Below are 20468 nucleotides of genomic sequence, written 5' to 3'. Positions count from 1 at the left end.
GGCTTAATAAGTTCATGTATTTAACCAGAAAGCTGCAAGCAAATAAATGAAATAGTTGGAGTTAAATGGCATTGTTTAGCCTGTGTTTCTAATCAGTTCTAATGGCATTTGGGTATCAGCTTCTCAGGAACAAAATGGCAACATAATTCAACATGATTTTGATGTATAAAGCAGTAAATTTCATACAACTCAGAAAATACAGGGAGAACAAAATAGACAGTTTGAGGGGTGGCTGGGGCTATTTATTTCAAATAATTTTAGTCATCATGTGGACACTGTTTGTGATGAAAAATAGATTTTAATTTACAGGAGTCCCAAGAGCCAGTAGCTCAAGCTTAAAAAGAAAAATCAACAAACCAGTCCTGTAATCTGAAGGATAACAGGTTAGAGGTACAGAGACAGCCAAGCTTTAACACACTGAAAACCCTGACCTTTCTAAAAGGTCCTTAAATCTTAACGTTATGTTTCCAACAGATGACATCCAATTTTTTTTTACAGCTACTTAAAAAAAAAAAAAAAGGATCCAGCAGATAGAAACCATTAAACAACATCCTGTATACAGGAGAGAATGCTTGCAGACAGCAAGTTAAGAGTTCTTTTACAAAAGAACTCAAAAAACTTAAGATAACTGGAGTTATTTCACAAAGTTCCTGCTGTAGCTTACCGGTTACTGGCTGTCCTGTTTGCCTGTGTGATCACCTCCCTGCCAACTTCCCATTTATTTTCTACACATTTGGTACTGCTGACACACAGAGCAGCTCTGAGGTCTCCTCTCAGTGAGATTTGGTGTTCACAGGCTGCACTAAGCACCTGGACCTTTCTCTCTTTCCCTCCACCATCACTAACCCAGACCTGCCCTCACAAAGGCAGCACATGGCTCCACCTGTCACCAACACTGCCAAATAAATCTTTGCCTGGCACTGGAAAATGAACCATTTAAGAGAAGGATGCTGGACACAAATAATCAACATGAGCTTTGTAACTTATTAGTAACTCAATTCTTCAGTGCAACAGCTCTCCTGTGCTATCAGTTTTCACTTCTTGTAGTTTAGAACTAAAGATTGTCTCAGTCCCAACACCTCCACCCTCTCTTCCCACGAAAGCCATCAACAACAACAACAACAACAACAACAACAACAACAACAACATGCTTTTAAGAAGAATACAATTTAGGAAATTTACCATGCCATAGTTTACCTGCTGGAGAGCACTGGGAGACTGTGCAGTGTTGTAGAAATTGCTCTGGCCAGGCTGCTGAACTTGCCCAGAGTACAGATTTGAAGCCTGAGTGAGTGTAGCTCTGGCCTACAAAGAGAGAGAGAGACACCAAGACATCAAAAATCCTTAGGAGAGCAGTTCTGAGACAGCAGGACACATTCTTCTGGATTTAACCAGTCCAGTAGAAACCACAGCACAGAAAACTGACAAGCTAAAGCCTTCCAGTTGTGATAAAGCTCTCCTTATCAAGTGCTAGAACCAAGTTATCACCAACAGTAACAGAAATTAACTCTGAAGCTGCAATTACTGATAGAAGGAGCCCTGGAGCTTGGGGAACAGTCCTCAGTTCAGATCATGGTAATGCAGCTTCATGAAATTAAGAAAATTCCCTTCCAAGAGTCATTAAGATGCCTTGCTTATCATGCAATTATCAAAGGGTGGGCTTATCCCAAGCTGAGCAATCCTTGAGTCATTATTGCATTATCTGTATCAAACCAGTGCAGAAGTTGTGTTTTTTGGAACATTTCTTACCTGCAGAATGTGTGTGTCAATAAGCTGAGAGCCTCCCAGCCCTGAAGCTTGGCCAAGCTGATGTTCATATAAGATGGGAATAGGCTGTGTGTTGGAAGTCTGCTGGAATGCCAGGCTTGACTGTGCCTTGGCAAGCTCCTGGTGCTGCACTGCAGGGAAGTTGTGTAGGGCTGTACCAGACAGAACTACTGGTGATGGCTGGGACAAACCACTCTGCATAAAAGCTTGCTGGGATCTGCAAGAGATTCAAGCATTATACAGAAAAATGCAGTCAGAGCTCAACAACGTGCCACCCAAAACTAAGAACACAAGTTATATTATTTAAATGGATTTAGCTCTACTGAAAGGATTTTCACTTGAGAAAGGCAGCTTTTTCTGTTTAGTCTTCACACAACCAAGCAGCAGATGCTACTAAAGGCCAAAGGAAAAAATAAGTTGGTTTTTAATTTAAATTTTGAACTACATTTAGCTATTTATATGTGCATGCTAAAATAGCTTCTGTGTAACTTAACTGGAACATCCAGAAGCTCCCAGTTCTTAGCTCCTGTGCCACAGGGCAGGATGGTGGAGCAGCACCACATGTGAACAGCTCCACTTAGTCATAAAGGAAACTGCTTTGTCCCATTGGCTTCACACATCTCCTCAGTCCAAGTTTTAATACTTACAGGTTAAAACACAGGATGCTGACAGCTGCAGTTTCCAAATGAATGCTTTGGCTTCAAACCAGTGACACAGCCAAACACTAAAGCCTTTAATTTTAATTAGGGATTACATGGCCTTGTCACCAGCAGGGGGAAGTTGCAGTTTGTTTAAAAAACAAAGACCAAAATCAGTACAGCAAAGCACCACAACAGATACACTTGTCCTGTACCTAACATTCTTACAGCTGAATTATGAGCACTGGAGAAATCTTTCCAGAACATACTATCTTCAAAGCAGCCAAAAATATTTCCATGAGCTTTTTTTTTTTATTATTCTGTTGGTGTTGTTTTTAAAACCATTAAGCTGCACATCTCCAATCTTGCACCTTTAAGATGTGGCAAAAGCATCCATGGTCTTACAAAGTGCAGACCCCCCAACTCCATTAGTACTGGGGTTGTGTAATCAGCCAGAAGCATTTATTTAATCTGGAGCAGGTGCCAGGGTGATTGTGTTTCTGTAGCTTGCCAACTGTTTGCAGCAACTTCAGTCAGCTGGGGCAGTACAATCAGATTTTGGCTCAACAGTCAGACAGGCACAAGGTCAGGATACACTTGTAGTCAATCAAACCTGTGGCTTCAGACTTCTCCACTGCACCCAGCAGGTTTTTCTACAGCACATGCAAAACCCTCTCATTAAATTTCCAGTGAAACTTTCTCAGAATGAAACTAACAAAATCTGTCAGAATGACACCACTGTCAATCAGTGTTGGTAGGAACTGCAAGGAATCTCTGGAAAGCCTTACAGCAGGAATGGGGCTATCAGTGCCATTTGTTACTATTGGTCTTCCTATAATCTCCTGGAGCAAACAGAAAACACATTCTGCAACATCCCCTGCTACCCCCTGCACATCTGAATTAAGTTTCTACCATCCACAGATGCTCAAACTAGGATTCTGAAGCATCCAGACTCCAGTGGTGCTTTGATGAGAAAATACCAATTACTGAATTAAAAAGGGACACACACACTCCTCCTTTTCTGATGCTTTCAGCTTTTCAGCCTGGTTTCCTAAAGACACAAGTATGATGCATCATTTTTGAACCCACATTTTCACAACTACATCTGCACATGCAGACTGACCAGGAACCTGCACACAAGAGTTCTCAGACAGACAGACAGACAGACAGACAGACAAAGATATCCTGGGGGAGGCAGGCAGATGCAGCAGCTGGAGAGCACAGAACACCACTAGGGGGAAGCAAGCTCTATATATTCTGCCACTCAAAAAAACCCCCAAGAAATCTGCTTATGCTACCCACCTGTAAGGTTGTAAGGAGGAGTTGAACAACTCTTGGGCTTGTGAGACAGCTGGTGCTGCTCCTAAACTCAGCTGAGCTTGATGCTGTCCTTGCAGAGGTGCATAGATTGGGATGGGGATCTGCTGAACTGAAGCAGGCTGCACAAAAAAAAAAAAAAAGCCATTAAATATACCAGGATAAAAGTCTCATGGAATATCTACAGTTAAATGTGTGCCAGGATTTCTGTTATGTCATAGAAACCAAAGAATTTCAAATCCCAAGGTTGCATGCAGAGCTGGTATTGCTTCCATTCAAAAAATTATTTCTTTGTTGAATTTTATACTCTTCCTTGTAAATAACCAGCAGAAACTGAATGGAACATTTCTATGTGTACAGAACAAGTGCACGAGGTTACACACTGTTTTGTACCACAACAGCTGAGTAACCCTGGACTAATATTGTCACACAAACCCCTGCCATCAATATATACTTTTACATTAAGTGTATTTGTGAGTGCAGGCTTATTCTCCCAACTTTTATGACAAATGCTTTCATTCAGGAAGAGCAGAAACCAAACACCCCCTGCATGCAGCAGAATGAAATAACAAGGGTAGGCATGAGCCCACTTTTGCAGTCACTGCCCCCAGTACCTCAGTAGGAGACATTTAAAGGCAATATGAACAGGGAAGGGACAAAAAGATAAAACTCTGGATACCTGGGAAAGCCCTGGCTGAAAGCCTTGCTGCTGAGCCAGAGAAGGTGGTGCCAGCCTTGCATGTTGGGTGTTGAACAGATGACTTGTATCCATATAAAAGGCTGGGATTTGGGCTGCAGTACCTCAGGAAGAGCAATACAATTAGTACCTGATTCCAAACATCTCCCTGCTAGAAAGGTTTTCATGGAGAGTTAGATACAGCCAGTACCAGTAGCTCTCAGTGTGCCAGCTACCAGAGACAGGCAGCAGAAACAGAACTCAAGAGCTGGGTGCTACACCAGCCCTGGCAGCTTTTCAATTCACCCCTTACTGCTCCTGCATGTGCAGCTTCAGTCCCCTGCAATTCTTGGGGGATAAGCATCAGATTCTGTCCAAAACAGGGTTTTGGGTGAAGGAAAAGGAAGAACAGGCTGTAATGTCATGTAATTTAGGTTTACTGTATGTAGGGTTTTCTTTAAAGAAAAATGTCATGATTCTAAACCACTGTAGCACTTTTAAGCAAAAATAGCCAAGACTTAAGTCACTCGTGGTCTTAAAGTGATTTACAGTTCTGAGATAGAGTACCTCAGGAGATTCAAACTTACTTTCCCCAACCATCTAACAAGACAGCATTATCTTTACACTTCCTGATGGAAATCTGCATATTTGGAGTAAGACAATGAACTGAATATTTGCTTACAGAATGCTCTCCATCAATTCTGTCTTTACCTCAGATAAAACCAGAACTGAATTCAACTCTCCAGCTTCAGAACTCCAGAAAAGCAGAGAGGTGGCTTCTCAGCCATAAACACTATTACCTGCTGCAGACTGAGACACATAGACCTGGGGACTCTGCTGCTGCTGGGCAATGAGGGATGGCATGCAGCTCAGCTGGGAAAAGTGACTGGCAGAAGCCAGGCTGCTTGTCTGCAACTGCTGTGGTTTCACTTTACAAATATTAGGAGGGTCTGAGGTGCTTGCAGTCTTCGTACTCAGAGAAGAGGTTGTGTAAGTTCCAGCTCCTGGAAGGAGAGAATCAAGTTGTACATCATAAAGCAGCTAAAGAGATTTCAAAGCCTCATTTTCCAGTGGTCAAAGTTTTGGGGCAGCTATGCAACCTCAGCCACAACTGCTTAACAACACTGAAAACTAAAGCAGCTGTTTCCATCAGTGTAGGGTGGACAAGGAGAACACCTCTGTTAAGTCCACTGTTATGGCTGCAGCACTTCCTAGAGATCTCCTTTCTCAAGCACAGGAACATATAAAAATACTGAAGCAGACATCTTGGTCATTCCAACAAAATATTGGAATTTACAGTGCTTGTGCCTCTCACGATTGAGAGCTGGGGTCCAAAGAAAAGCCTTTCTCAACATGCACTTCAGTTGGGATTTGGGCATATGATTTGATATTCTAAGGTGCAAAGATTTAGTCAGTTATAGCACCTGTGTTTGTTGCCAAAAATCAAACCAGAAACCAGCACTGCTTCTGACCAGCTGCTGGACATTTGCTCTGCCTAGACTGAGGAGCTCTTGGTATAAGCTGTCAAAGCTTTGACTCCAATAGCAAGAGCACAAATACAAGTAGGACTGTGACTAGCTGTCAAAACTATCATCTGCTCCAAAATCTCCTCACTTGCCTTCATTCAGTTAAAAAACATGAAGACAGTAGGGCAGTCAACAGAAGTTTAAATCCTCTTTCAAGCCCATGTAAGTAGCATAGGCAGAGATGTCATCTTAATATGCTTTTCAGCTGACTGAGCTGAAACAGGTGAAGCAGCTAAATTAAAATTAATTTAAAGGTATTTGGGAAGCTGCTGTTCAGATCTGACATTTCATACTAGCATAAAACTTGAGTCAGCTTCATGTTCAAGTGAGTGCCAAATGGAATCCCATCTCTTGAAAGACAACCAGGGAACAGTACAACAGGATGCTACAGTCTTGACAGCTGGTACCTGACAGTGAAGTTGTTGGTGTAACTGAGGCCACAGGAATAGGGGGCATTGATGCACTAGAGAAAGAGCTGTAAGTACCACTGCTTGGCCCAGTGTTGCTGCTGCTGCTGCTGCTGCTGCCACTGCCACCAGCGATGGGAGATGCTGCTGAAGTCACTGGGGAATTCTTCTCCCCCATGTTTGGGGAATTCTCCCATGCTTTGCGTGCAGACTCCATCTATTTAGAAGAAAACAAATTCCTTCATCTATTCGGAAGTTTCAACCAGTCAAACAGTCCTCTTTTAGCAGTTCTTTTTAGTTAAAAAGGCAATTCAGGCTTCATGCCAGCCTCTTTTTTAAGTCACTGTAATCGTGCAACTCTGTTCATGCAAAAAGCATACAGCCTTAAAATGGAGCTGCTTCTCTGTTCCAACTGCACACGTGCACAGTTCATCATCTCAACATTCAATGCTCACAAGAGAATTCACTCAGGCTGATTTGGCTTGGTTTTATTTGACATGGAAAGCAAGAGACACAGTGACCACAAGGAAGGTAAAAAACCCTCCAAGTATTTCCATAAAGTCACTTGCTAACAAGTTATTTGGGCCATTTCAATGAAACAGCCTGTTGCTCTCTTGGTAAGTATCATCCACTTTCAGTGACCACCACAAATATCTAATGCACATGTCAGTAAACACAAGAGCAATCAAATTTAGATTTCCAAAGCAACCATTGCTGAATGAACTATCAGGAGCTGACACAGCTTGCGTGTGCTGCTTTACAGGGATGCTAAAAATGCTTCATGCTCCCCTATTTGTGAATTAATTTGGAGTCTGATCTTGCACAGCAAGGAATATGAAGTTTCAATTTAAATATTTTATACACAGTCATCTTCCACTAAAAGCAGAAAGAACTATTGGGTTGCTGCAGCCCATAAACATCTCATGATTGCTACATAGGACACACAAAGCCAAATCTGACCTGAGACACTTCTGAGGAGCTACTGAAAAGGAAATATTAAGGCTACACATTCAATAACTTCAAGGCTTAAATGCAGCCCAGGGACTTCTCCACAACTTTCAGCTGTCTCCAGTTGAAACAAAAGATTTTGCTAGCAGAGGTGTATGCCATAGGCTGAAATTGCTCACCTGGCAGCCTATAAGCTCCTGAAGGCAGGAGTCTTTAATGGTATATGTAAATGGACACATATATGTTCACCAGTACATCTGACCCCACTGCCTTGACCAGCAGAGTACCCTAACTGGGAGTGGCAGTCCCAGAAAGGTCCCACTTCCAACCTACCCTGTTTGGCACCAGCTAGGCACAGCCAATCACGACCAAACATGCCTGAGGTTATTTGTCTGGATGCTTCCCAAGGGATAAAAAAGCAAAGCAATATCCAAAGAAGTGACAGCTGATCAATACACACTCAAGTGGGATGTGGAGTTCTGTATTCCTCGCCAGAGTAAAGGGAGAGGAGGGAGACTTTGTAACACATAAATTATTTTGAGGTAAGTCTCCCAATTTTCCTTTTTGAGACCATCTTCCTCAGCAATCACACTCGGGTTTCCCCTCCACAACATTTTCTTCCAAATTGGTTCTGAGTCTTAAGGAGGGCAAACTTCAGAATTTATCATCAATCTGCTGGAAAGGATTTTGCTCAAGGTGGAGCACAGGTAACTGCAGGATCCTTCCTGAGCACCAGAGGCTGTGGTTAAGTCAGGGTCACCACCCTGGACTGCACTGGTGTTAAGAGAAAGGGAAGAACCTCTGAAAGTCTAAACTTTCACAGTTTAGACACAGTTTCCCCACAGAAGGTGGGGAAGCTTCTGTGTTCACTGAGTTTAATGATGTGCTGGAGGAACTACTCATGTCAAAGCTAGAGTATAACACACTGCATTTTGTCTTCCAAACCTAACCACTGCCAAGATCCCAGATAATCCCACCCTTCCCCACCACCAACATGCAATAAAATGGGCATGTAACAGTCCTGAGTTTTCTTAGTTTTTCTTTTAGAGAGCTCCTTAAGAATCTCTAACTTTCTGAGCCAGAAAAAAGATGCAAAAGAGATTGGTACTGCAGGAGTGGCCGTGCAGCACCATCCACAGACCAGATATAAAGGAGTAAGAGGCTCTAAACTGAGAGCTGGGAAAGTGCTGTCATTGCACTGCTTGCTCTGGGACATGGAGAGCATAGGTTGGATTTCATGGTTGCTTGAGGTTTATCTTCACTGCTGACCCACTGAGGCCTCCACAGTGTAATAATGGTCCAGTACACATTACCCAAAAGCTTTACTGGAGATAAATGCCACTGTGCTATAATCTGCCAAAGTTTTAAGTGATCAGAAAAGTCAGAATGTGTCACATTCTGTACCAGATGCCTACACAGGCACTTCAAATGGAACACTGGGACATGGAGAAGGACCAAGCAGTTCAAGACTGCTTTGGACTTCCTTTTGCTTGTCTCCTATCAACAGTCCTGCCAGCAAAGTCCTCAAGAGATGTCTGCCTTAGTAAAAGTGTCTTGAGCAAAGTTACTGCAAGGAAACCAGGTCTCAGCAAGTCTTCATGTGAGCACCTTATACCTGCACCCTGACAGGATGATGCCAAGTAGCTGCAGCAAGTGGGGCTGAATTCCCCTGCTGAGTCTCCTCAGAGACAGCTTTCTGTGATAGGAGATGAAGGAAAGAGGAGACGCAAGGGTTACTCCTTTATAGAGGCAGAGCCTGGAGGTTTTGTTCCTTTAAATGGAAGGCAAGAAATGCTTTCTTCTCTCAAAGATTGTATTGAAGAGGATGGCACACAGAGCAGCTCTGCTCTGTCTGGACCAGAAGGCCTGTTGCAAAGGTGACAGCCTCAGTGTGTGCTTTAAAACAAGTTTGTTGCCTTCAGCAAAAAGGAGGCAGAGTTCCAGTGGCAACAAAAAATAAAGACATGACAGACAAAGCTACTTCTAAATGCCATTCCATTCAGATTTTGGTCAGTGTTCTTCAAGACAGCATCAAAACATGGATCTTCAACATATTTTGTTAGCACACCCACTGAGAAAGCAACCAAATCACCAACAGCAGAAAAACCTGCAAGATGAATGCCACAGACCCTGCAGTTTGCTCTGTAACTGAGCAGTGTGACATCCTTTGCAGCAGGGTGGCACAGTAACACTCCTACCTGTATTACCTGGCCATCAGGTACCCAAGTGACAAACAAGGAGACTGCTGCTTCAGAAAATGCTTTCAGACGCCAGAAAGTCAGAGCATGGGAACTCATGGCACAGGAACGCACCAGGAAACTATATTTGGGTAAATCACTTGTCCCTCTCCAGCCCTCTCCCCATTTTTGTTGGTCTGTTGTTTCCATGTGTGTTACGTTACTTTTTTTTTTTTCAGGAAATAAAGTGTTAACAAAAGGAAAGCAAAGATTCAACAAGAGATGATTAATAACTCATCTGGAGAGAAGAAGAGCAAGCAGCTGTCAAACCATGGCAGTGAGACAAGTCTCACTGTGACTGACAAGCAAGCTTCTCCAGTGTGTTAGTTCTGCCTCCAATACCTGGTTTTATTTCCTCTTTTAAAACTCTAGAGCTCAAACATCACTCCTCTCAACACTAGAAGCAGCAACAACATTTCTGCTGGTTCAGTCACAATCACAAAGCCCAATCCTCTGCACAAAAAAACCCCAACAAAACAAACAAAAAACCACCAAACCCAAAAACTCCTAAAGATACAGCAGCAAAGCGAGAGCCTAACTCAGTGTTAGTGAGTTATACAATGCACACAGTCCAAAATCCAACAAAATCAGAAACACTCAAAATAATCTACACCCTTGCTCTAGACTGGAGAGCAAAAACCAGAATATTTATAACACAACAAAATGTGTTCTGACTGGCTGACCAGCCTGCCCTTCACAGACACCAACACACCACCTACACTGCATTATTTAGACCTTTAGCCGTCCATCTCAAAACAGCACCAAAATCTTACAGCTAAGAAGAAATCCAGCTGGGTTTCCCAAGCAACTCCTTGCAGCTTTTAATACCAAACCAGGCAACTTGCTCTCAAAAAATCCTGTCAGATCTGATGGTTTGCCATGAACACTATGGTACAATGCTAAAATGCTAGGATTTCTTTTTCTTTTTTTCTTTTTTTTTTTTTTTTCAGGGCATTGGGTGCCAAGATTGGTTGAGATGCCAAGTGTTAATGCAAAATGGGGTTAGAGACTGATACATTTCAATGCATCCTTTGATAGAGTCTTGTGTTTCAGCCATCCGTTTATGTGCAAAAGCAGTTGAGCAGAGGAAACAAAGGAAGGCTCTAAAAAAAAAAAAAAGGTTCACCAGCAAGTTCTCCATTAACTTTTTTTTTTTTTTTCCCCTGCATGCAAGAAAACGACCCTTAGAGGGATGTGGTACATACCTTGAGGGTGAGGTCGACGGTAGCGGGAGAAACTGGAGTTAGGCTGGAGCTCTGTTGTAGAGTCTCCCTCCTAGGGAGGGGAAGGGTGTGGGGCAGGGGCACCTGAAAGGCAGGCAACACACATCACATTCTAACTATGTCTACTACCAAAGCCCCAGAAAAGCAAAGCTCAAGCTTTATTAAGTGAGCTACAATTTCTTCAAGGCTTGAGCGTTTGGCAGGGAGATTTTGATTAAAATAATCTGTGAAAATCTGACAGGTAGGAAAAGGCCACTCAGCAGGTGCTGAGATGCTTCTCATCTCTCTTGCTGAAGGCTAAGGTTCTAAAGTGTCCGTGTCTGCCTAAACAAATACCAATTTTTCTGCTTTGGGATTCACTTTATTAAGTACCATTTCAGTTCACTGATAAACAAAAATTCTTCCTAAGCCACATTTGGCCCCTTCTGTACCAAGAGATGGGCTTTGTGACCTTGAGTTCTGAAACGTGGTTTTTGTAAAGAGGAAGCTATAAACCTCTGAAGTCACAGGACCATGAAAAAAAAACAAATCAGATTTGTCACCCAGTAACTGAATTCAGGTATCTTCTCTTCCAAAAGATGAAAGATGTGAAACTTAGGGAAATCAACTTGACATAATGCTATTGCTATCTTTGCCTCAGAAAATACTGATGGTTTTCTTTGAAGTTTTAAGTCATATGCATAAAAAATACTCCAGTGTCCAGGTTAAAACTTCTGACCATTTCTTTCTCCAGTCAGAGCACAGCTAATGGACTTCCACTGGATGAGACAGAGCTAACCCAAAAGACAGAGATACTGAAAGCTTTGAAGCAGATTATAGCACAGATCCTTTGTGGCCAGGAGCCCCTCTTTCCTGTGTTGCAAATCCAACATGCCACAGGGGAGCATTCCCTAACAGCATTAACACAAAAGAATTCAGTCTTCCACACGAACCACCAAAGGCATAAATCACAACACCACCAGAAAATCCAGCAGAAGAGTAAGCTCAACCAGCATGGCTTCAGAACTGCATTACAGGATGTTGCAGGAAGCTGAAAAGCATTTCTTAGATGGGATTCACAAGACACTGCCATAAAACCCTGTGATTGTACTGCATGATTTTTTTCTCTCACAATCAACAAGTGACTCAGCTCTGAGCTATTTCTCCTTCTGCTACTCCAACAATAAAAAATCACAAGATCCAAGTTCACACCCTGACATCCCAGCACACTCCAAACAAACTTGACTCTACTACAAGTCACAACCCAGCTGGTCCACTCCACCTGCCACACCACACTCACACAGTCAGGATCACTGGGTTTATGAGGCTGCCAGCATCTCATCTCTGCAGCAACTGAACACCCCAAACCCTGCCCTCTGCTTTCAGAAACCATGGAGCTGCTCCCTCTCCATTCAGTTGCTGTGATTCCAGGCTACAGTTCAGGATTGCTTTCTTTGTAAAAGCCTTTCTTCAAACCCACCTACAGAGTTTTACTACTGGTACCAGGTTCAAGTCCCAGCTGCTGCTGAGATGTCTATCCTTGTTTTTTTAAGATTGTCCTAGAAACCTCTTCTCCACTTTCTGTGCTCTTCAGCTCATCGTGGTTGTTCAAAAGGCAAGAAAACACTTGACAAATTTCAGAACAGATACTAATCAAACTGTCCTTCAGGGCAAGATAACTGGCCATTGGAAGTTAATATGAAAGAAACCCTAGTGACTTGGTTTACTGAAGGCACTATTTTGTGCTTCATAGTGTGAAAATATTTTCTTGTCTTCAAAGTCAAGATGCTCACTGCAATAGACTTACGTTCGTCACCAAAGTCTCCTCCATTTTTGTAGTGCTAGTAGCCACTGTGTTAGGATGAGAAGAAGGTGTAGTGTAGTCTGTTACAGACTCCTGTGAAGAAAAATAATTCCATTAAAATATCTCCCTTACCTAAATTAGATTTTTAAGTTTCTTGGACAGAGGTCAGCCTTCCTACAGGAGGAGTTCACCAAGCAACAGAAGATAAGAATTTCACACCATTTTTTTTTCCTTAGGAGACATGTCCAGAAATCCTTGCTGCTGAATTGCTACTGAGGTCAGAAGAATCCTCAGGAGATTTGGTTTGCCTCATGACCTCACAAAGAACATCTTAAGGCAAGTCAAAATACAGCCTGTAAAGCAGGAATATAAAGTGATGTACTGCCTGGGCACTAGTTCAGTATCAGATACATGGAACTGTGGTGGAATAACATCATTTATCACCCAGGATGCTTTAGCCACCTGCTGTCACTTTAAGCCTATTTCATAAGTAAAAAGTCTTAGCTGAAAGCTTGCTGTAGCTTTAATAGAAATATATACAGAAAACAGAAATAAGGAGTTAACCTATGACAAGCAAGGCCTCCAGATTAAAAAGAGGGATGGCTGCAATATGCAAAGCCATTTCCTTTCCTTTAAGTCCTGCCTCTGAAAGCCACAAGGTGAAGCCTACACCTCCTGATTTCTGCACTGGGCAGTGATTTCAATGAAGAAAAGGGCTGAAATTTCCAGGCTTTCCTTGAAGCTCACTTGTCACAGTTAATTTGGACCTTCATGTGCTCAATGAGCAAGTTCCACTTGCACTGACCTGGCTGTGCCCAGTGACTTTTGTGTCTCAGCTTCCTGATGGAAGCCTCACTGGAAACACTGCCAGCTCTTGAGAGAAAGGGGTAAAATGAAGAAAAAAACACTGGTACTTGTGTGAAGCCACACTGAATATTGGGTTTTTAGTTTGTCTCACTGGATCCCTAACCCAGCAGATTCTAGACAGGCAAACAAGTATGACCAGAACCTGACCCACAAACTTTGTTACTCTGAATCAGCCAACATCCACTCTCCAGCAAGCACTGCAAACTCCAAAGCTTTCCATGGCTGAAGACCAGACCAGATCTATCATGTTGAGAGACCCAAACACCCAGAAGGAACTGAAGGACAAACCAGCAGCAGACTCCTGATGAGCTCCTGGACTTGCCAGCACATCATGACTCTGGAGGCACAAACCACATAATGCTTGTTTAATAGCATCCAACCAGCATAAGCTGTTAAAAACATGCACACTCAGTTTACTCCTTCAGCCCGTGGCAATGTCTCCTAAAAGAGCATTTAAAGCATTAAGATCCTAACTGGCAAATAACAAAGAATCTTCCTTAAAAGGATGAGTTTATTTTGCTTAAAGAGCAGGACAACAAGCAGAGCCATGTGGTGAGAGGACACAGCATGCACATTGACTTATTTTTGTGTTTATGAAGGAAACAGAACTAGTTTCTCTATTTAGTTACATCCTTTACTTGTTAAACTAGTGAAATGTGAGATGCATTTTCCACAGTCTGAACTGATGTTTTGTAACCTGCAAGTTGTACATTTATATTTGATTCCACCAGGCAACCTTAATTTGGGCAGAACAAGGCAAGTGTACAAGGCTGCTTTGATCATCAGGTTCTAATGAAGTAAAAAACCAAGAAGCCACTGAATGAAGTTATTTTACTGCATAAGCAAGTTCTTCATATAACACTACTAAAATTCCTGCATGGTTTGGATGCAAATTTTACAGGGTGTCAGCATGAAAATTCCTTTTGAAAGAAATTAAGCCTATTGCCAGCCTTTTCACTTGGGAAACTTACTGCACAAAACCACCTTTTCACTAGAATTAACACCAAAATCACTGTACCACCTCTGGTGCCCTTAGTGCAATGCTGAGCAGTGCTCCCAGGATGAGTACCTGCTGACCACAGATACCACACAATGCTTTAAGGCAGAAGAACACCACACATGGTAGGTTAACCACCATCCTTCATTTACTGGTACATTTAAGTCTAGAGTCTCTGCTGGATATGGCTTAGCACCATAAAGTGTTGTAATTAATCAGAGTGATTCCCCTGTACTACTGTTTTACTGAAGAAATCAACTAATTACACTTTATTGTAACTACTAAGAGGCATAATAGCAAGAGAAAAAAGCTGTACATGCTGTTTGAATTATCTATTAGTTATTTAGACTCTAAGAAAAAGAAGAGGCAAACTCTTTGTAACTACATACTTTGCCCAAAAAGAAGAGATCCCAAAACCTCTAGTGACTCTATGAACAAAAGCAGACCTCAGAGCTGACCTTGCCATAAAGGATCAGGTCACTCGATGGGATTAATTAGCTATTTGATTTGTTCCTCATTTACAGAAATCACCCAAACCAGAGAGCTTGTCAAATGCTCAGAGTCTCTTCTCAAGCACAGCCTGTGTCCTTTTAGACATCTCAAAGACACATCAGCTACCTGTGCAAACATTTCTGTGCCATGTCCATGACCAGGTATTGCTGCTTGGTGCTGTGATCTGAAAGCTTCAAAACTTTGGAGATGATGGGATGGGGAAAAGCAAGAGGTGTTTTACCCAAATCCAGAGTCTTACACATCAGATTGTCTTGACTCCAAAAAGACTGTGAAATCCAAGAGAAACAGTTGCTTTGGAGCATCATGCTTTTGTTCTGAACTTAAACATCTCACCAGTATGATTCATATTTACACAGTTTCTAAGGTAAAAGTTTTGTATGATTAAATGCATATGCTTTTATGACTGATGTAATCTCATTGCCCTTATGACTAAGATGTCACCACTTCTTCTCTCATGAGCAATGGAAAGAGCATGAAAACAAGAGAAAATAGGAGCAGTGCAGATCAGTACAGAAACTCCAAGGCCAGAGCAGTATTCCAACCCATTTAAACCACTCATGTTAGTTTTCAAGTCCTGCAAAATCTAGATGAATCTTATCCAGTAAGACTGCAGATTGTTGGTTCAACTTCCACAGAATTAAATGCAAAATATGACCATCCTTTTCCTAGAAAAAAATTTCACTGATGCCCCAGGAACTACTCGTGACAAAGGAATTTAAAAGAAAACCTGGAATGCAATATTTAGATCTATTATTAAAGGCTCATATTAGCAACCACTTAGTGAGGAAATAATTGGAAATTTTAACGTCCAGAACAAACTGGGAAAATTTCCTTTCACTCCAGTCTTTCCTCCAGAAGCTTGATGCTTCAGTATTGTGGTAGTTCAAAGAACCCTGGCAACCCACATTTATAACTAAGGCCAGAAAGGCACAAAATCCAGATCAAGAAGATCTCAAACTTCAAAAATATAATTGAAGAGAAGCAACCATGCTGATTTTAGTAGAGCTACTCTATATTGAGTTAGCCTGGAGTAATCAGCAAAGATAAGTTTCCTATTTTGTGTAAGAATAAGAACCATCTCTTGAGCTCTGGTCACAGGAGCTTGAAAGACAGAAAGCTCATGACACACACACACAAAGAGCCTTCTCACCAAATACTTGAGCAAGCTGCTGTTTATGGCTCTACATTTCTGATTCTGCATACAAGAAGGGCACTTCATCCATTTCTGCTACCAACATAAGGCATCCACACCTACACACAAGATGGAAACTGCCAGGAAGGATAAGCAATAGCAGCACAGAATTTTCTTACACATTTCCCATTCCACAAAAATCAAATTTGCAGCTATCATGCTGGACACAAATATCCTCCTGAACACTTGCTCTGTAACAACATTTTATTGAGGCAGCATCTTCTGCTTCCATGACACCTTGGCAAAGAACTGCCAGAATGTCCTATTTTTTTTTTCAACTCCAGGTGAGACAGATACGTTGTGACTCACATTTCAGATTCTTCAAGGATGCATGTAACTTATGCAGAGGATCAGTTTTCCTGAATAGCACCCAAAAATGTCTAAGAGGATGCATGTAACTTATGTAGAGGATCAGTTTTCCTACATAGCATCCAAAAATGTCTAAGACTCGGAAGAGGAAGACTGAGCAAGCAGCAAACTTCAGTCTAAACTCACAGAAATGCTTTACAAACATACAAGAAGCATTTTTCCATCATCAAAGGTGTAACCATTAGCTACCAGCTACTCAAACTGCATGGGTTCTTTGCATTTGAGATGCTAATCACAGCTCTTGCTCAAGACAATGCTGCCCTAGTGAGGGCAGTCCCCACACAGGTCCTTCAGAAAAAAGGAGAGGATTTCTGTGGACATTTTTCAGCCACTGCTGAAGTGCTCCACAGCTGAGAACTGAGCTGTAGAAGAAGGAATCAGAGCAGCAAGTCACCATCTGACTGCTGAGCAGTTACAGAGATCCACACAGACAACTCTGAGTCCTCAGAATCCTGAAAGAGTTCTGCAAGGGGCACCTTGACAACATCCAAGCCAACAGAAGCTGACATACCGACCCTTTAGCTAAAATGACCAAGCCCTGTCCAATGCTCCAGCATATTCCTAGTTTAGTGATTTCTTTTTTCCACAGAACAACACTAAATTCACAACTCCAGGACATCCAGTCACTCAGCCTATGAGTGTGCACACCCCTCTCCAGTCCTCTGCTCAAAATCAAGCACTCATCTTGCAGATATTACAGATATCTGAGTTCACACAATCTGCCTACCCCAGGCTCCAGTCCCACTCTCCACAGCAAGGCTCAGGACAGACTTTTCATTCAATAAAGCAGCAAAAAAGTTCAAAATATACCAAGCTAGCCTCTGTACCATGGGTATGACAAACTCCACACCACTTCTGGAGAACTGCTGAGCAGTTCAAGCAGTACTGGTGTGGTTCATGTCTGCTATTCAGCAGACTCCACTGACCAGGTAACTACCACCAGCAGACAACCAAGCCTAAGTGACATCAGCACAATAATATTTTACACAGAGTGCTCAGGAATTTTTGAGTATTTTTCTTACCTTTGTGCTTGTTGCAAACTCTGGAGCAGACACAGATATCATAGTTCCTATTTCCGTGCTTAGTTCACTTGCTGCTTTGGTTTCCTTTGTGGTGACAGGTTCTGGGCTTCTGACAGAGGTGGGAGATGGCTTCTCCTGTCCCTCAGGCTCTCCCTGTTGGGCATCCTTCACCTTCCTGTTCTTTAAAGAACGTTCTTTCCCAATAGGACCAGGTTTATACTCTTTGTTTTCTACTGGACTCAAGTCTGGAAGCTAAGTTAGTGTTAACTTGTCAGTTATGTCTTCCCTCCCATATCCTATCCCACAAGAATATTTTAACATTTTAAAAATAATTGTGTTTAGATCTGAAAAAAGCTTGCCTGGGGGGTAAATATTTCCCAAGAGATTAAACACATGAGACTAAGTGATACACCCATGAATCCCATGCATTCTGAGCATCAGGAATTGCAAACACTGTTTGTAATCAATACATGTTTCTTGTGAAGTGGTAGAGTTCAACTGTATCCTATTTTAGTTAAAACCGACAGGAGAGAGCTACCTTGATTCTCCTGACCAGAAAAGAACAAAAAAAGAGAAGTATTTATACACAAAAAAGGCTTTATATATAGACATACAGGTTATTTTATTATGCTGAGTCAGGAGTTTATTATTTTGCAGGGCCTCAGAAAATTAGAACAAAAGACTCTGCCTTTGTTTAAGGGCACCTTGATCAACAGAGGCTGGCAGCATTTTTCTTTAGGAATTGAGCACTAAGAGGATATCCAGAAAAAAACCCAGATACCTATGAGCAAATGTTGCCTTAAACTGCAAGACACCATGGCTGGAATAACAGCTGCAGTTCAGTAGTTCCTTTCTGTGCAGCTGAATTAAAGCAGAATAAAGAGCCTCAGGGAATCTGAAAGCTCTGCACAGCCCTGTCCTTTCTGGCTGAGATTACTCAGCCCATTACACTATAGAACAGCACAAAAATTCCTTAAAGGAAGAACTTCAAATTCTATTCCTCAGGCTTTGGTAGTGGGAAGACCAGAAGCTGCTGGTATTGTCTCTATAAATACAAACCAGCTGTTTCAGGAGGCCATGAAGACACTTTACAATACAGCATCTTTGGGGAGGGAGGAGTTCCCCAGAAGGCCCAGCAGGGACAAGATTCCAGAGGGAAGGGAGAAAACAACAGGAGAAGCAGATGCCTTAGCTCTCTGCAATGCAGAAATTGGAAACCTCAGACACACCTCACCCCAAATACTCTTTGCTCTAACAGTTTACAGAGGCAAAAATTCCTCCAGACACTTTAAGGTTGCATTTGGAAAGATAAATTGCTCTGGGGGTGGTAGGTGTGCAGGAACTGTTTGTTTGCTGGGGGGTTTTGTCACCAAGACAGTTAAAGGATTACAGCCTTCATTCAGGAGAGCACACAAAAAACATTCATTTCCAATTAATTTACCATGTAGTCATACATTTGTCTTTCAACAAAATCTAAGGGAGTCTTAATATCTGCAGCTAAGCAGAAAAAAGGCACTTTCTCCAGAGTGTAATGTACTCACTATTTAACTTTAAAGTTCAGTATCATTAAGTGACTTCAGAGGTCAGTTTAAGGCATTCTGGTATATTTGAGGTATGGGTTTGGAATGTGCTGCATTTAATTCACCAGTATTATTAACTAATGTGTACTTCTCTGCTGCAGAGGTTTTATATTTTACAATAAACACCATGAACTGCAGCATAAAAACCCAAGGTAAGCTTGGTTACTTACTCACTCTTGCTAGCTCAACTGCAGAAAAATAAATAATCCAGACATCTTTGCATTTGAATTTGAGACTTTTCAGTTCCCTATAAAAGGGGAATCCAGTTTTTTATAGGTCTAGTCCTAAGTGAATGAGTATTCCATTTCATTATTTGTAATCTCTTTCTGGCTGAACTTCTTCACACATTTAAAAGTTTGTACAGAAGATCTGACCCTTTACCTTTTGTGCTTTGATGGGTCCTGCCCGAGGCTGTTTCTGTCTTTGCTCTTTTGGTTCTGGTAGCTTGTCAGTGGATTTCTCAGAAAGTACAGGGCCAACTTCATTGTCACTGCCACTGGAAGCAGGGGCTCCAAACTGAATGGTTTCTATCCCAAGATCAACTCCACCTTCTTGCCCAGGCTTTGTCCCCTAGTTAAAAGGTAAACATTTAATGCATTTCAAGAGATTTTACAGCACTACACCACCACTGGGTCAGAAGAGGGCACAAGATATGCTCAGCTGAAAACCACTAAAAGGGTCCTTCTGCCAGCAAAAGCATCATTTGTGACTGCAACAGATTTGCAAGAATAAACAATATACCAATGCACTTCCTCCTCCTCAAGTTCCTAGTATTTATATCACCTCAAGAAAAAACCCCAACCAAACAACAAAATAGTGAAGGCATCACAGGACCAAGGTGATAAACTGGTAAAGAAAGAGGAGAGGGACAAGTGCAATATCAAAATGTCCAACTCAGGCTGAACATTCTCCTGAAAGTTAAAAAAATCATGTTAAATTCAAGAGGATTGAAGAAGAAATTAAGAAATTAACAATGATTTCCAGACCTCCTTGCACAGTTAAAATGGTCTCCTAAGAGAGCTGGGTCACATTCTTGCAGTTTAAAACAATAAATTCAAGACCAAATAAGCCCAAAAACCCAATCACATGGGACTTTACATGTAAAATTTAGGGCTATGCAAATTCCATGGGATAAGTAGAGCTAACACCATTTGAAAGCATCTACTGGTTTTTGTATCTGTGATTAAGAAGCCACACAAAAACCATTCAGATCCTTGGAGATACCCAGTTTGTCTACATAACTGAACACAAGTGTTCACAAGCAAACTAGGCAATATTTCTAGTAAAGAATGTACTGAATAACAGCTGCCAAAAGAACTGTCTGAGGTTTGTATTAAAAGAACAGATTTTTCATGCTGCAAACATAAAAGGATTACTCTATGTCCTGTCTTTCTGCACTATCTCCT

General features: G+C 41.8%; 1 protein-coding gene across 26 annotated transcripts in view; it reads right to left on the bottom strand.

Moving 5' to 3' along the window:
* Positions 1-20468, bottom strand: part of PRRC2C (proline rich coiled-coil 2C) — a 60851-nt gene that overhangs the window by 6412 nt on the left and 33971 nt on the right. For 5 of the 26 annotated variants that reach the window (XM_071751473.1, XM_071751483.1, XM_071751475.1 and 2 more), the window contains 10 exons: positions 19444-19632; positions 17483-17734; positions 12526-12615; positions 10722-10823; positions 6332-6548; positions 5199-5402; positions 4402-4523; positions 3708-3844; positions 1750-1984; positions 1183-1305 (listed from right to left, as the gene is read on the bottom strand). In XM_071751473.1, coding sequence (XP_071607574.1) covers positions 1183-1305; positions 1750-1984; positions 3708-3844; positions 4402-4523; positions 5199-5402; positions 6332-6548; positions 10722-10823; positions 12526-12615; positions 17483-17734; positions 19444-19632 — 1671 coding nt within the window. The remainder of the gene's footprint in view (positions 1-1182; positions 1306-1749; positions 1985-3707; positions 3845-4401; positions 4524-5198; positions 5403-6331; positions 6549-10721; positions 10824-12525; positions 12616-17482; positions 17735-19443; positions 19633-20468) is intronic. The other 21 variants (XM_071751480.1, XM_071751481.1, XM_071751488.1 and 18 more) reach the window with 17 other exon arrangements.

The sequence above is a fragment of the Heliangelus exortis genome, chromosome 8 (assembly GCF_036169615.1).
Source record: "Heliangelus exortis chromosome 8, bHelExo1.hap1, whole genome shotgun sequence".
Classification (NCBI taxonomy): domain Eukaryota; kingdom Metazoa; phylum Chordata; class Aves; order Apodiformes; family Trochilidae; genus Heliangelus; species Heliangelus exortis.
The sequence above is the reverse complement of the archived record's forward strand: the minus strand, read 5'-3'. Positions and strand labels throughout refer to the sequence as shown.